The 16,980-nt window shown below is 41.5% G+C and overlaps 2 protein-coding genes across 5 annotated transcripts in view; both read right to left on the bottom strand.

Moving 5' to 3' along the window:
* The window catches only part of TNFAIP8 (TNF alpha induced protein 8), a 42,150-nt gene extending 30,685 nt beyond the window's left edge, over positions 1-11,465 (bottom strand). The window contains exon 1 of one of the 2 annotated variants that reach the window (XM_072360126.1): positions 11,353-11,465. In XM_072360126.1, coding sequence (XP_072216227.1) covers position 11,353 — 1 coding nt within the window. In that variant the 5' untranslated portion in view covers positions 11,354-11,465. Of the gene's footprint in view, positions 1-4,970; positions 5,020-11,352 lie in introns of those variants that run through there. The other variant, XM_072360125.1, reaches the window with a different exon arrangement.
* A 593-nt stretch (positions 11,466-12,058) lies between these two features.
* DMXL1 (Dmx like 1) overlaps positions 12,059-16,980 on the bottom strand; it is a 69,890-nt gene continuing 64,968 nt past the window's right edge. For all 3 annotated transcript variants that reach the window (XM_072360119.1, XM_072360120.1, XM_072360121.1), the window contains 2 exons: positions 16,156-16,373; positions 12,059-15,755 (listed from right to left, as the gene is read on the bottom strand). In XM_072360119.1, coding sequence (XP_072216220.1) covers positions 15,531-15,755; positions 16,156-16,373 — 443 coding nt within the window. In that variant the 3' untranslated portion in view covers positions 12,059-15,530. The remainder of the gene's footprint in view (positions 15,756-16,155; positions 16,374-16,980) is intronic.

Here is a 16,980-nt window from a genome sequence, read left to right as displayed (position 1 = left end):
AAGAAAACTGTATCTTTAATTGCGGATTACATGATTTAGACATACACCACTTGCCACAGCTGTGCAGTTGCAATCTTACTTCTTTATTTTAAACTACCCTCAGCTCACATCTAAGCCTGCTCAAGACAGACGTGTTACAAATCCCTAACAGCATAAACTTCAGCCATCTCTCCAAGTCTCAGAAAATCCTGGACAATGCAAGCAGGCATCCATGCCTGCCGAGCTTCCAGCCTCTGCCTCTGATGATAATTAAATACAATTGTTATTAGGGAAGTGAGTCAAAGCACAGTGGCTTCAGTGTATTGTCTTTAACTTGTTCAAGCATCTCTGTCACAAATAATTCTGTTTCAGATGACCCTCTGTACTACAGCTCTTATAGAAAGAATGTAATAAGAAGTGCAGCAACTGACTCAGAATTCAGCCCAACTATTTTAAGTAAAAGTATCATTTTAACTTTTGGATTAAAAAAATAACATAAAATACTGCCAATCAGGGCTAAATAGGACCGGCTCTCATTCCTTTAGTTGACATTTCAAATATTTAAAATATCCCAGGGCTTCCTTCACATGCACTGACTTGTCATTTGCATTGCAGAGCTATACAGAAACAATTAGCTGCTAAAGAAGTGTATTTTAAAACCTCTGCATGCACTCTGACTCATATGGATGTCATCCACACTCCTACTTAACTGAGATGTTTTTACAAAAGGCTCATGCAAAACACAATTTGCACATATGGATTGAAGATGCTATTTTGGCCCTTCTTGTATGCATACTGGTATGTAGTCCTGCCTTTGTGGATGGAAATTTGTAATAGTTAATTAAATATAAAAGCACTGGAAATAGCTGAGATAGGCTAAGATTAATGAAGAAATCTTAGTGCCCACCATCCTTCATTTAATGAACCCCTATGGACTGTAGTCATTCCTGGGTCCAGTTCCCTAAATTCCAAGGCAGCTCTGTCACTTTGATATGGAAAGTTGCACTGACAAACATCAAAGGCCACAGCACAACAGTGTACTTTATGACCACAAGCATTCCTCAAAGGCAGCTTTTTTTTCCCCAGTACTTCAGTCTGCATTTGAGGAATAAAGCAGAACTGCATTCAAATAAAAACCACTACAACAACAAGGCTTTAAAAACCAGCTTAAGGAGAATCAAACAGCTCTCCTAAGAAGATTTCAGAATCCAAACGTTGTGCATCAGTAACTAACATAAATAAATAAATAAATCTGATGCATGGATGTAGATGACATAGATATACAGCTGCATGAACTACACATTAAGTTGGGAAAACTGGAAAACAGCAAAGGGAACTAACAGAGAAGACTAACCAATGCCCTGATCGAGCTCCTCAGTTCGATAATATAAATGTTTCTATTGACACAAAGAAGGAACCAGTAGGAGCATGGGAGCAGGACTGAAAGGCATTTCTGGTTGCCAAAGATATGTATGATATTAGTGATTACCAGCTAAATCCCTCAGCAAAGAGAGGATATCACCAACTGGAAACAAAAGGGAAAGAGTCTGTGTTACAGGATCATGATGAATCAACCTGTAACACGTTATCACTCAAAGAAAGATAATAAAACACTGGAGGGATGCACAGGCTGTCACATGCATACAAAGGATGACACAGATACTTGGTATGTGGGTAAAGAGTGAGCCACAACTTGAGCTCTTCTACTGAAACCCACAAAAGGGATGAACGGTGCAGGTTTACAAAGCCTCATTTTTTAATTCTGCATCCCAATGGTAAGCACAGATCATAATCCTTTTAATGAATTACAGACAACATAGGTCAAAAAACTGTTTTAGTCATTTGTCTTCTTGGAAACAGAGGGTGAAACAGCATCCACGAGATTAAAACTTCATTAGTTCACATCACAGTATTTCCTCCAATTATGCTGCCCACAACCACAGCTACCAACACACTACCGTATCTTCCTCCACCACACTTAATCCTTCACAACTTGATTATACAGGTGTCCCTGGACATGAAAAAACACCACAGTCTTCCAGCTCAACTCTTTGAAAGGGTAATAGCAAGGCAAGGGGAAATGGTTGTGAGATGAAGGAGAGAAGATTTAGGTTAGACGTCAGGGGGAAGTTCTTTACTATGAGAGTGGTGAGGTGCTGGAACAGCTGCTAGAACAGCTGCTGGAAAGGCTGTGGATGCTCCTCTGTCCCTGAAGGTGTTCAATGCCAGGTTGGATGGGGCCCAGGCAGCCTGGTCTAGTATTAAATGTGGAAGTTGGTGGCCCTCCCCAAGCCATTCTGTGATTCCATGACTGTGATTCTGTGATTTACACTGTACTCACTCAGGCACTAAATATGACATCATCAGCTCCAAACAACTCTTCCCAGGTTTGCTGTAGTTCCTATTATTTACTTGCCCTGCACCCAACCACCTCACAGGCTGAATTCTGACCTGCCATGGCTGTCATTGCACTGCATCTGTCTTGGCAGCACTGGTGACAGATGCAGCAACTCTGGAACCATCACTTCAATTGCAGAGCACTCACTTCAGCAAGGTAATCAAGAAGACAACAAGCCAAAGGACCACTACAGATATATATACTGATATGCCATATATATGTGTGTATATAAGGGTGTAAACATCCACATTGAAAAGCACACCAACTACCCCTTTCTACTCAGAACTCAAATCAGACAAAATCCAAAGAAAAAGAGAGTAATACTGAGTGGGGGATGTGTCCATCCACTAGCAGCAGCAGGTAGAAGAGTCTGGGATATTTACTCTCACAAACAAGCAAAGCCACTGCAGAATACCTCAGCTGATACATACAGCCAGGGTTTGAACAGCAGATAATGGAAAGAGTAATTTCATCTTATGGGTTGATTTGGAAAAAAAAAAAGGGTTGAGCAGAACAGCCACAAAACAAACAAACAAAAAGTGCTTAAACATCAGAAGCCCCTGATACTAGAACATGCACAGAGTGTGCAAGCATCTGCATGGAATTAAAAGGAAACCTAAACAAAAAATGAAGCACAGCTGTGCACTACAGCAAGGTCCTGAAATGATGATTTAGGAGGCAGGCCTCTTCAAACCACCTCCCCTCTTCTTTGAGTCACCACCAAACCAGTGACATTAGCAGGAATGCCACTCTTTACATTAAATTTCCTTAAACTTTCCCTCCTATTGAAAATAAAAAAAATCATTGTTTAGAGAAGTCACAAAAACCTTTCTACTTTTGCAACATTTAAATTATTTTAACAAAGTTCAAATGACATAAGTGGAAGTTCTTCCTACAGGAAAAAAGCTTGAGAAGTCACCTATTTTTTGGTTTCAATATGAAAAACAATGGAAGAAAATGACTGCGGCACAAGAGCCGGTTTCGGTTCTTGCCAGGGAAAGCTCCTACCAGTATTAACATGTGTGGGCTGTAGCAGTTTCTTAACAGCTCAGACTCCTGACTCCACGCTCTCCAGTAAGGAACACATCAGCAGTCACTTTGGGATGTGCTGTGTCCATAGTCCCTACAACACACACATTAAATATTTTGCAAGAGCAAATATCGGCACTTCCTGGAATGTGTTGCAACAAATCATCTTTACCACCAGCTTATGTTAGCAAGGCCTGATGCATCTGAAACCAAAACTGATTTCTATCTGAAGAACTCTATGTAAGATTTATTTATTGGCTGGCTAGCATGCTTATCTTGCATTAGATGTTGAAATTAACAGAAGAAGGTATTTAGATGCTATTCTGAATTACTGTAGAACCTCATTCTAGGCTACACAGATAACTTGGCAGCAGGGTTACAGGTTTCTATAATTCGAGCTCTGAAAAACAAGTTCTCAGCCTACACACACTGCCCAAGCAGGTCTGACAGTGCTGAAGGCTCTGAGCTCTGTGGCTGATAAGGGCAGAGGTGTTTTCACCAGATGGGGTGCCCCTGCTTGCAGCAACACCTTGTGCATACAAGGTAATCTAAGAGAAGAACATGGGAACTTGGAAAATGCAAGATAACTGCTCTGCATGTTCTCCATCATGGTAAAGAAGCTATGAACGCAACTTAAGCAGAAAGCTCCAGCTGTTTTAATCTGCAGAACAAGGGCAATCCAACATCTTAGCTCATGTGGGACACATCAGGTGAAGAGGAATTGTCTGAGGCTCCATATAGAATACGCTTTGTAGTCATCAATCACTGTGTTTTACTTGCCAAGAGGGCAAGTACATGTCACATGTAATACACATAGGATTCAATTTGAGTAAGTGTGTGCAGCAGGCACGAGTTAGCACTGCACTGCACCCTCCCCTGCACAACATTCCACTGCTGCAAATGCAGCCTGAGCTATACACAGCTGGCTCCTAAGAAATCACCACTAAAATCACACAGTCACATCAAAAGTTTATGATGATGTCTGACTGCAACAATGACCAAGAGCTGGGCACTCGTGCTTTGGAAATAGTACACAATCTATACAGTACTGCTTAGCACTGTTCCTAGAAATAAGGGACTTAGAGTTAACACTCTGTGCTTACATACATTAGAAATATACCAAAATGACATTAGCTTTGGATTTCTAAGTAGAAGATAAGGACACTTTAGGATGCTGATTAAACTGAAGGGAATTCCTTACACTAGGATAAAATTGGGAGCACAGAGTAAAGAAAAAAAAGAACTACAATCACAGAATGCAATCAAGCAGTAAACTTACTCGTCTGAGAAATGTTTCTGTCTATAACACTGTGGCTTTATGTTTTAAACTGTACTGTACTGAAACACTGTTTCGGAAAGCTCCTCATCTAATGACTGCAAAACACATCAGAAAGCAGGTACTTCTACCTGACAATGCAGAAGGAAGCTTTCCAAGTAGAAACTTCTCAGCTCTTTCACTCACACTGCTTAAAACAATCTTAACATTTCAGAGTGTTTTCTCCCACCAGCTTGGTTTAGATCTACTGAAGACAGTCTCCACTTCGACATCCATAAAGGCACTTACCCTGCATCACACAACCAGTTATACAGCCTCCAGCAGTCACACACCCACACACCTCTGCTGTCAATAGATTCACTGTGCTCAAAGATGAGACATTTTCCTTCTGTGATGATTCCTGGGTCCTCTTGGGCTGCTCTCCTGTTGCACTCTTCAGCCATCTCTGGGCTTTTGTGGAGAAGAAGAGTATGGGAATGAAAAGCTTTGTACAAGTCCTGTGCAGAAACAAGAGGAACTGCAAAACTCAGGGCTCAGAGTAAACATGTGATGTACACATACAGGGCTGAAACAAAACAAGACCTTTTACTTCCTTTCCAGGGTATAGTCACAGTATCTACAGTTTCTCCTAACAAGAGCTGCTTCCACCTGTTACCAGACAGCAGGGATGCTCTGGCTCTCAGATTGGGCATACCTGGGAAATGACTCTTGCACAGGCAGGTCTGAGAAGTCCTTCATCTACAACAATGCTGTTGTGACACACCTAGAAACAGATCTACCAGCCAGGGAAACATCCTCAAATCCATGCTGTAGAGCAATATGCTCCTCAGGCAGACCTATTTCTGTGACCCAATCTTCACCTGCTTCCAAAGGACCACCATGCCAAATACAGGTGATGGGGACTGGGGACAGAGTCAAGCCAAAGATACTCTGCAGCCATACGTAAAGAAGTGATAATGTCACAGTTTGCTTTGAAAACTGGAAATGCTAGCAGGCTGTAATAGGGCTCTGTATGTCTATTTTTGGAGAAATACATTGTTCTCCTATTGCTTTCTTTTAATCAAATGGTTGGATAGTGAAATGAGTGTTAAACAGTGCACATACACTTCCCCAGCACTGACTATGAAGGTTCCTAACAGCTGGACATACAGATTTCAGCAAGAGACATTCACTCCACAGTGCAAAATTCCTAATTACAACACAGTAAGGCATAACAAAGCTGTAAGCATGCTGTTTTGACTGGTGTCCTGCAGAAACATTAAACACCTTAGCAAACTGCTTCCAAATTAGCCAGGCAAAATAGTGCTGCCTTTGAGGGAACTACAGCCAAATTTATGTGAGTAACCCAAGCAGTGGTCTCACCACTCTTCATGCCATCTGTGCAGCAGCCACTGGAAAAGTGCTTATGCCCCTCAGCTGTACAGTGCGACCTCTGAAGATCTATATTCATGACCCACCTGAACACAGGAGGTACAACCCCGTGTTATACTGCAGTGCTCCTCCTATGAAGGAAGGCTGAGGGAGCTGGGCTGCTTCAGCCTGCCTGGAGAGAAGGCTCTGGACAGGTTCTGCAATTCTATGATAATACAGCTCTGCTTTATGACAGCTCTATGGTCATATTGTTTTATTATCACTTTATACTTAAATTTCAAAGTCTACTCTAACAATACCCAGGGTCAGTAACCGAGATACCACCCTGTGGGCTTGAGCAAAAATCAGGCTGTTTTTGTGATGCAATTTCCTGTGTACAGCACAGCAGTGCACACTCCGGTTTTAGGTCTCACGTTCTGACAGATTTTATAGATATGTTGGGTGACACTTCTCTTCAGCTGGACTCAAACACTCAACAAAGAATTTCAAAATACTTTATGCTACAATGACCCGAACCCAAAACCTGGAGTGATGCACAGAACCGCATAGTTCTCACAAAGCAGAATCTTCAGCTCAAGTCCCACTGAATGTGTATTGGTGTACAGCTCTTAGATTCTGAGCAAGCAATTACAAACGATGATGCTCTAATACTGTAAAACTTCTTAAAAAGGAGGAGAAAAAAAAAAAATTGCACAGAGCCCATTAGAAATCTCAGTAAACTTAAATCAAGTTTTAGAGATGCCAGATCAGATAGGCAGCTCAGTTCAAATTGCTGTTAATGGTCAGAACCAGATCTTGTGTCCTTTGTATGCCAGCATCATCTAGAATGTTTTCTAAAGATGTTTTCACAAATATTCCAGCTTGCCCATGTTCTCCCCTAACCAGCCCAGTGAAGTTAAAGAACACTGCATGGGGATAAGCAACAGAAGTATGCACAACACTTTGGCACGTATCACCAAGCTCACCTCCAGCACTCCTCATCTCTTCCCAGTCACCTTCCTGGTGTTCTAAGCAGCTCACAGCTATCTACCACCACACTGATGATGGCTCATGCAACAAACACTGTCAGTAAAACTGCATGAAAGCATTTGGTGGCAATCAGCAAGCTTTCTTTTCCCCTCATCAGCACGGTGCTCTGCAGATCAGCACAATGCAAATTCACAGCTTGTATTACAGAGATTTCTCAGCAGTTCAAACATTGGGATATGGGGGAATGAACTTAAACTAAAAGAGGGGAGATTCTGTGGCAGATAAGGCAGGAGATAAGAAGCTCGTGGAAATACAGAAGTATCATATGCACCATCACTGGACAAATCTACTTTATCATACAGTTTCATCATCCAGGACACTAAAGGATTCTGCCATTTATCCATATCACCATTAATATTAAATGCTACTCAGCAATAGAAGAAAACAGAAGTCTAACAAAGGGAAATACCTCAATTTCCCTTCAGCGTGTTTACACAATGCTGAAACTCACTGCATTGCAAAAGCATTTGGCCAGCGCTCTCAGACGTACAGTTTGGTTTTTCTGTGGTCCTGTGTCTAGTCAGGATTTAGACACAATGATCCCTGCAGGCTGTGCCAATGGAGATGTTTTCTAACTCCACTTTATGTTGAAAAAAATCACAGTGCAAATTTGTTACACTCACTCTGAATCCACCTGAGAGTTCAGCAGCAAGAGAACACTTCAGAAGAACTGCACACGTCTTACGTAATTGCTTCTACTATCTTCTGAGAAGCACGAGGGAGGGAAAGAAAAAACAAGAGTGAAATCTTTTACTTGTCATCCTGCCCATGCAGATCTGTCCTTCATCTCAAATGCATGGGAGTCAGTTTGTGTCAAAAGCTGAAATATTAGATGGCAGCTTTAGTCACAAAGATAATGCAGTATTCCAGGGCAGAAAAAAAATGCTGTTGAGCTGTTATTGCATATCTCACTGTACTAACAGCCATAATTACACAGCCAAAGGAACTAAATGCCTCTTCTAGCTTTACGTGTGGCCGTTCAGATAGTTGAGCAGACTCCTGACATAAGCTCTGCCTTGTCTCTCCCACTTGATCCTCCATCTATATTTCTCCTCTCTGTATGGTTTGCGAAAGGCTTCCACTGCCCATCTTCTAATAATATCTCAATACTTAATATCTTCTACTAATTAAGCCTCACATGACACGAACACCATCACCACATCATTCCAAAAGACAGAGCAGTTAGAAGTGCTGGTAATTCTGTAACTAAGATCAGCCCTACACTGTTTTCAGCAAGTCAAGTAGCTGCCATTCGCTGTGGATTTTATTTTGGGATTTAACTTCCTGAACTTCATTGGCACTTGCATTTAGCTTCAATGTTCAAGATGATTACAAATCACCACGCTATTAAGATCTCTGCTACTAGATCTAGGTCTAGATCTAGAATCTGGGGCCTCAGAGTTGGCTACTAAACAAACCAGATACATTGCTGTGAAAGGACAGAGCCAGACCCTTTTCACTCAGATGTCAAATTGGCTGCAAAACTATCACCCAGCACTCCCAGGAACAGCCACACATCAACCTCACCTCTGTGGGACAGAACTACTGCAGTCCCTACTGAGTTCTTCCATGAGCAAGAAAGAAGGAGGCGTTAAAACTGAGCTTTAAAACGCATAGCACATATTTTATGCGGACAAAGTCATTACCATTCAAGCAAGTCAAAAGAGTTGCAAATTCTGTCGATCCTATTGTAGAAACTGGGCTTCAAAGTAAAGCATTCAGAAGACTTACAAATACTCAGCCTGATCAATGGAAATAAAATGAGATCTTAGATTAAGCCCAGCTACAAAGGGAGTGCTGGTGTGAGCACTGGCTTGTAGGCGACAGTAGAGAAGGCTCCTTGGGTCTTGTGATCGGAGGATGCTGGAGGCGAGGGCAAATAAACAAACCATAACTAATCCGAAGTCATGCCCGCTTGCTTTGATTGCAAAGCCAGCCTGAAGTAAAGAGGACTGGACATTCTGCTGCATCACACTTGAGAAATGCTGCAAGAACAGAAAGAAAAACCAAGAGAACTCCAATCCTAACAAAGTCCCTACATTACTCTCCAGCTCCTCGAGCACAGCATTTCCTAAATGGAACTTCCAAAAGAGAACAGGGAGTATTAGGATTTATTAAACTGTGCTGCATGGTTGAAATTATATCACCACAGCCTCTTCTGGTCTATGCTGTGTGTTTTCCCTGTGCTCCAATCAACCTGATAGACAAAACCATAATGAAGAAAGGATGAGAAACTTGTCACTTGGGGTAGATGAAAATAAATTGGTTCGAATGGTCCAAGTAGACAGGGGAAACACAAAAAACAGCAAGAAAAAAAGGAGGAAGGAACAACTGTCCAAGTGCCTTGTAACTTCATCTCTGTTATACACACAGCTATAAAATCAACTTAACCACACAGAAGCAGATAGAAAGTACTACAGTGCCAAGAGAACCACTGAAAACAACACATCCGGCCACGTGGATGAAGCTGAACATACCCAATTCTAAACCACCACAAATATCACTGAGCAACTTGGACAAAATCCCCTTAAGCACCTTTTTCTGGATCTGCCTCAGTGTAAGAACTGCTTTAAAATAACCCAAGGGAAATTCTAGGAAAAGAAAAGCAGCAGTTTAGAGGTAAACTTAAAAGTAAATACAAGCTACTTGGAAGAAAATTCACCACAAACTGTAGCTGTTATTACTCAGGTACCACTTAGAGATTATCATTTGTACCTTGACACTTCTGTTATTTGTACAAAAATAACAGGCAGGGCCACAGTACGTGCTTAAGGACCGTGAGGTAATCTGACATCGCACATTGGCCTAACAAGAAGATGACTGAGGCCGATGCTCCTCAACCACTCGATCCTGTGCTCGGTTGTTCAAAGCAGCAATAACTGTTTCCTCACCCAGCACCAAGAATTCAAAGACAACTCAGAACAGGCCGAAGAAGCCACACGATGCGCTGATGCCTGTAGCTGCAGTCAGATGATGCTGGTTGCTATTCAACGGAAGCGAGCAGCTTCCTGTCACCAAGGCAAACGTGAACTGACTTCCATTTCAAGCCTGTGCAGTTAGTGCTCCCCTAAAGATCCACAGTCTAACTTTTATTCTGGTGATTTTACATTTAAGTTTCCTCCCAGATTATACAAATGAACACGAATATTCAACGTTTAATTTCCTTCTTCCCACTTCTACTCACCTTCCCAGTTCTCCCAGCTTTCACTCTGGACTTGGTTTTCTACCTGGTCCCAACACACATTGGTGTATTTTATCTGATAGACAGACAGTGCTTCCCATTGCTTGGGAAACAGGCTCCTGGGAAGAAGCAAAGAACGGGCCAACTGCTTCTTGGGGTATCTGAGCAGCTGATTCCCTTATGGAGGGTTTTTCTCTTCATTCTTATTCTTTAAACACAACAGGGATAGAAAGGTTATCTATTGTGTTCATTTAACACTCAGTACATGCTTGTTTAAGATAAAAATGTGGTTTGCAAGCACACGCGGTGACCTTCCTGCACTATTAACGCACAGCAGCAATGTCAGCAGTACCACAAGGCAAGAAAGGCAACTAAAAGTCTCAGGTTGGAAGGCACCTCAAGGATCACGAAGCTCCAACTCCCACCACCACAGTCAGGGCCACCAACCTCCACATTTCATACCAGACCAGGCTGCCCAGAGCCCCATCCAACAGGGCCTTGAACACCTCCAGGGATGGGGCAACCACAGCCTCACTGGGCAGCTGTCCCAGCACCTCACCACTCTCATAGTAAAGAGCTTCCCCTGATATCCAACCTAAATCTTCCCTCCTTCAACTTAAAACCATTTTCTCTTGACCAACCATGATCTACCCTTTTCAAAGAGCTGACTCCCCTCCTGTTTGCAGGCTCCCTTTAGGCACTGAAAGACTGCAATGAGGTCTCCCTGCAGCCTTCTTTTCTGTCAGAGGGGAGGTGCTCCAGCCCCTTCACCATCCCTCTGGACCCTCTCCTTCTCCTACGTCGTGAAGCAGCACTCCTCAGCTCGGAGGGGCCTTGCAGCACCGCCGGCACAAAACCCGACCGGACCGAGCGCATCGCCGCTGTGACGGCGACCCGCAGCTGTGCTGCCAGGAGCGCCGGGCAGCTCCGCACGCTGACGGCCTGCTGCCCGGGCCCGTCCCGGCGGCGAGTGCGGCGCGGACCAGCCTGCCCCCCCCCCCCCCCAACCACAACCACCACCACAACCACAAGCAGCACCCCAGCCGGGCCGCCGCCGTCCCACTCTTCCAGCCGGACGACGGCACTTACTGTGTGCGCAGGAGCGAGGAGCTGCGGTGGGAAGAGGCGGCAGCGGCACAGCCCCGGCGGTGCGGGAGCGGCGGAGATGGCCCCGCTCGTGGGGCGCGGGGCGAGGCAGGAAGGGCGGCGTTATGTGCCTCCGCCCCGCCCGGCCGGGAGGGGAGCCGCGGGCGGGGAAGTAGTTGGTGAGTTACCGTGAGAAAGTGCTTCATACGGGGTTGGGATCCTTCGGGGCTGCTCGCTTTGTAAGTACCTCAGGAACAGGCAGTCGAAGACGTCGGAAGGTGGAAAGCGTGGTTCTTTTCCTGCTCTTACTAAGGACTTGAAATTATACCAATTAAGTTTACAGACAGCGCTAACGAGCTGTTGTTATAGAGCATCCGGAGAGGGGCTATGAACATGGGGAAGGGTCCAGAGAGCAAGAAATGTGAGGAGCAGCTGAGGTCCCTTGGTTTGTTTAGCCCTGAGGAGGCCGAGGGGAGGCCTTGTGTTCTCCAGTGACAGCATGGGGATGGCAGAGCTGGTCAGGGTAGGTTAGGAAAAGGTTCTTCAGCAGAGTAATGAGCTGGATTTTAAAGGAAGACATTAGGAAGCTAATTCAAGTGAAAGCATGAGCAGCTGAGGCAATAAATGGCACAGGAAACCGACAGGAAAGAAGATCAAAGCCATACAGATTCTACAGTTAAAACAGGAGCAGAATAAAACACCAACAAACTTGTTAAATCAGTTATCTTTATTTATATAAAGTATTTGATCAGTGTGCTGAACCCGCCATTAGAGGCTGTTTTTGCTACTTTTAGTAAAAATAAACATTTGAGGGGAAAAAAAAAATCATCTTGGAGAACATATCCAGTCTCCAAGCTTATTTCCTTGTAATCACGTTTGCATTTATTATTAGTTCTTTTCATAACTATTGCAACTAATCTAACAACGGGTGTCCTTAGGAGGAAGGGAACGGTACCTCACGTAGAATATCCCCAAAAGTTTATTTCCTGCAAGTGGCAGCGAGGTTTCTATAACGCATCAGAACACCTAAACTGAGCCTGTGCCATAGCAGCGTGGTACAAAACCTAAGTCTATTCCACTCGCTTCACCCCTCCATGAACATTCTGCAACATCAGCTGAGAATTGCCTGCTTTACAAGTCACACAGCAAGCCAGTTTAAGTACCCAGATGGCCAGAGTTTAACTCTCTGAAGTTACTGCGGTAACAGCGAAGAACTTGTATCACAAATTTGTTTGAAGCAACTGAATCAACATGACAAGAATGAAAACCCGGCTGCGACATGTGTTGTTACATGGACCAACATGAGCCACAATTACTAGGCTATGATATTTAAAAGGGACATTGTCAACCAAGTTATTTTGTCTGGACACAAGAGTTGTAGGCGATCAAATACTTGGGAAGTGCAAAGTTCAGTTTCTGCATACAGCTACCTCATACACAGACCCCTGGGCAGCCGATGTTAACCTTTTCAGTAGCTTGCATAGCAATAGGGAGTAAGCATTAATTGCTGAAAAGACAGATATCAATGGAAGCTGTTAAGGCATCAGATGGAAGCTCCATTATTATTATTATTATTATTTTTCCTAATGACTGAAGTTGAGAGTGTCCCTTTTGTCACAACAGAAGTAAACTCATTTTGATTCCATTATTACAAGAAAGCTATCAATAGAATGACTTACAATTGTTAAACATCAATTAACATTATGCATGCGCTCAACTGATTTGTAAAGGAAGAAGCAGCAACATGGAATTCTAGAAGGTTGAGTTTCTGCAGGATTTACTGGAAATATTATGAAAGTATGTGCAAATACATCATGATTTTACATTGTTTTAAGAGTAGCTTATGGTAACTACAAACATCATTGAAAACGCCTGCTCGTAGTCCTTACTCTTCTGGTCTAAGCACAAGTTTGCCAGGATACTCACAGTGCAGCTCAACTCAGAAAAATGGCAACACTGTATGACTTGGCTTCATCTACATAAAATCTGCTCAGTTTGCAGATGGAAAAACAGGTTGTTTTTGTTTGTTTGTTTTTGTGATTACCAATACAATAAACTGAACATGAAATATTAAACCTAATGGAAGAGATACACAGATATATTTAAGAACGAAACATCGGGGACATCATTATACAATGCTGTCATTGTTTTGCACATTTTCTGAATATAACTTTGTTAGTTCGGTGGTTGCATAAAATTAATGCCTGTATATCAGCAGCTGTAAGCCCAGGTTGGTTTCAGTTGCTTCTCTGAAGGAGTGTGCTGAGGATAACTCCCACCGTCTTCCTTGTCTTCCTAGGAATGCAAACTATTAGGATCACTGAGCAGATAGGACACATGTTGGCGAGTCTCTTCAGTAAGGCAGTGTCACTTCTCATCAGTCACTTCTCTGGTCCATCACTGTACTTAAACTGTTTTAATACCGATTTTGATTTTAATCTATAGCTAAGAGTGGTGGAAGAACAATGACAGCTGAGCCACTGAAAGCTGTACCAGTTTGAAATGCTGTCACAATGTTTTTTCATGGTGGAATAGTCACATTCTTTCTTATTGCACAACTCAAAAATTCACGTTATGTGCACAAAGACCCTCATAGTGTTTCCACTGCAACTTGCGAAACATACATTTTAGATGACCTTAATGCAATTTACAAAATATTTTTAAACGGTTTTATATTTTTAAGATAAAAGCATCCTGAGAACGTTACAAAGTTCGTTTTACAAGCCCTTCACTTCTACTATGCTTTATTTATCCCCATGGTTCCTAATCTGACAAGTTTATTTTACATTTAGTATCTATCTTGGTTCTCTATGTCACAAAATATCTTTTAGTAAAAAGTACACCACTGGCATTCAAGTAACCCAGCCTTACACCCAGTTTACAAATTAAATCTTCGTCATACGCTCAAGTTCTGAAACAGGCCAGGAAAAATAAACCAAAATACAGAATCAATATTTTGGTCAAACACTTTTAAGTTACGCAGTTTAATATTTTGGCAAAAAAAAAAAAAAGAAAAAGAAAAAAAAGATTAAAAACAATAACAATAATAATTAAAAAAAAAAGACATATCCTTTTGAATATATTTTCCTTTCATTTTAAACCAGATGTAAACGTACAATACAAAGAGTGACAGTATTAAAGTACTTTACTCTTGATTTCTTCCTTTTAACTTCAGTAAAGTACTTATGAAAAGCAGACGAACAAAAACGTTAAGTGCTAAGAATGAACTGAGTATCTTTGGGCTAAATAAAGTGTTACTGGAAAAAAATGTAGAAAATAAATTAGCATTTTTTTTTTGTTTTTTCCTCTACAGACATGCAAATAAATATTCTTTGAGGAGATTCTAATGCAATATTCTAGAGTTGTTATCTTCCCGTACTTCTTCATCAAGACTAAAGCTTCGCAAATAATCCTGACCATTTAAATAGGAAGATATCCATTAATATGTACATTATTTTTGTAAAGGGAGTGTTCAGGGTTAAAAATATATTTCATTTTTAAAAGCTAAGTCTGCCATCCTGATGGCAGTCAGTCAAGCTATGGAACAGAAGAGAAGTCACAGAACATTCTTCAGTTTCTCATACCCTAGATCATAGGAAAGAGACCGAGTGAGTTAAGGAGGTAAACAGCCTGGATTCCAGGAATGGAGAGAGACAGTGGCTCACATTTATATCTGCATGGCCAGTTTCTGATACAGCAGGAGTATCTACTAAAATAGACTGCTTTTTTTCCCACACATACATACAAATTTTTATTGTTGGCCAACTACACAAGTAGAGATACAGCTAAGGTTGCCACAGTGAGAGAATAACATTATCTAAGGTTCCCATCTGGACCTACTTTCAGAAGAAGGCCAGGTGTTGAACAGAGACTATGTCCAGATGGTACACTCCAGGCAGGAACATAACTACCTAAAAAGTAAACCACCTCAGAAACATCTTAATTATATTATAAACAGATAACTCAGACTCCTGCATATATTTTAGGCAACAATCAGAATCTGAAGTGACTAAAAGATCTAAGTAATAAATATGTGAAATAAAAAAAAAAAAAGAAATAAAAAAAAGCATCTTTGTGGCACAGGCTATCATTGTACATCTGCTTTGTTGACTAGTTTCAGGAAAAATATTTTCAGGGATGGCAGAAGGTAAATGTTACACACTGCACTGAGAAAAAAAATATTACATCAGGAATTTCACATCATTTTTTAACACTTCGTTAAACGGGCTGAATCTATCAGGCAAGATCCTCATCTTTACTGTTCCATCGGCACCACAGGAGAATATGTGATTTGCTGGTCCCGTCTCGATTTGCATGACTCCTGTCCCAATGTTTCTGAACAGAGACTGTCGAGAATGCTCATTGATGAAAGTGTGCAGAAGATTAAACGTAGACAGACTCCATACCTGAAAAAGCATCAAAACATCAATCTCCTGTAATAATAATCAGAGATACCTACCAGAATCTTAAAGCTCACTAGCGATAAGTCATAGTAAAACTGAACCGGAGTACATTTTATATTGATCTTTCTTACATTACTTATGAGACAAAAGGTATGTAGCGATCTGTAATGACACGGTTATAGAATATTCATATTCATTTTCTATAATTAAGTCATTTCACTAAAGTGGGCTGTGAGATAAGAACAGTATTTCATTACAAAAGTATTATACGTGAAAGTCAGGGTTGAGAACTGAATGTGACATCTGTTTATTACATGCAGTAGGTTTTTACATGTAATATTGTTGTTGTTATTTTTAAGTTCACACAATATCATGATCTTCACCCCCTCTCCGCCATTAATACCTTTATGTTGCCTTCAGCAGATCCCGTGACAAAAAACTCTTCTGTAGGATCGACAGCAATTGCTTTGACTTGAGAATCATGACTTTGGAGTAACTGTTGCTGCTGCTTTTGGCGAAGGTCAATTATACATGTAAAGCCTTTCCTCCCTCCGGAGATTAACAGCTGATGTTTTGGAGCATATGCTAGAACAGTTGCTCCACTATCGTGACAGACAAAAGCTGAAAGCCAAAGCAAAGCAATTTAAGTAAACACACTGTACTAACATTAGTTTGCCATCAGTTTCTAAAGTTCAAGATAGTAAAAACAATGGCTTTGAAGCTGCAGTGCAACTGACCACGATCTTTTAACACCATTCTGTAGCACATGTATGCAAACAAGACTCGTATCAGACATTCTGAAGTTACAGTACTCGTGAATAAAAAAGTTACTATATGGATGGAAAAAAACATCCTTCTTATCCCTATAAATTGTTAAGCCTTGACCAGAAACAGGTCCTTTTCAAGCTCTTTAATAATTATCTCAAGGCAAGCCTCCTCCTGAATTACCAGATACGTTATGACAGTATTTTCCACTTAGTATTTTTAATTTCCCAGTTTACAAATTTATTTGGGTGTGCTTACTCCTCCAAATGGGTAGAATTAGTAAAAGATTATAGTTACCAGAACAAAATTCAGTATGTCTGAGACTAGATGCTATAAATCCTAATATGTGACATACAATGTTTGCACTTTAAGAGTTCAGAGGCTTCTCTTAAGCTATGTTTAGAAATTTATCCTTGACATAAATATGCCTAAGCATTCAAACTTACAAGGAGTTCACAACATG

This window comes from Excalfactoria chinensis, chromosome Z, assembly GCF_039878825.1.
Source record: "Excalfactoria chinensis isolate bCotChi1 chromosome Z, bCotChi1.hap2, whole genome shotgun sequence".
Lineage (NCBI taxonomy): Eukaryota > Metazoa > Chordata > Aves > Galliformes > Phasianidae > Excalfactoria > Excalfactoria chinensis.
The sequence above is the reverse complement of the archived record's forward strand: the minus strand, read 5'-3'. Positions and strand labels throughout refer to the sequence as shown.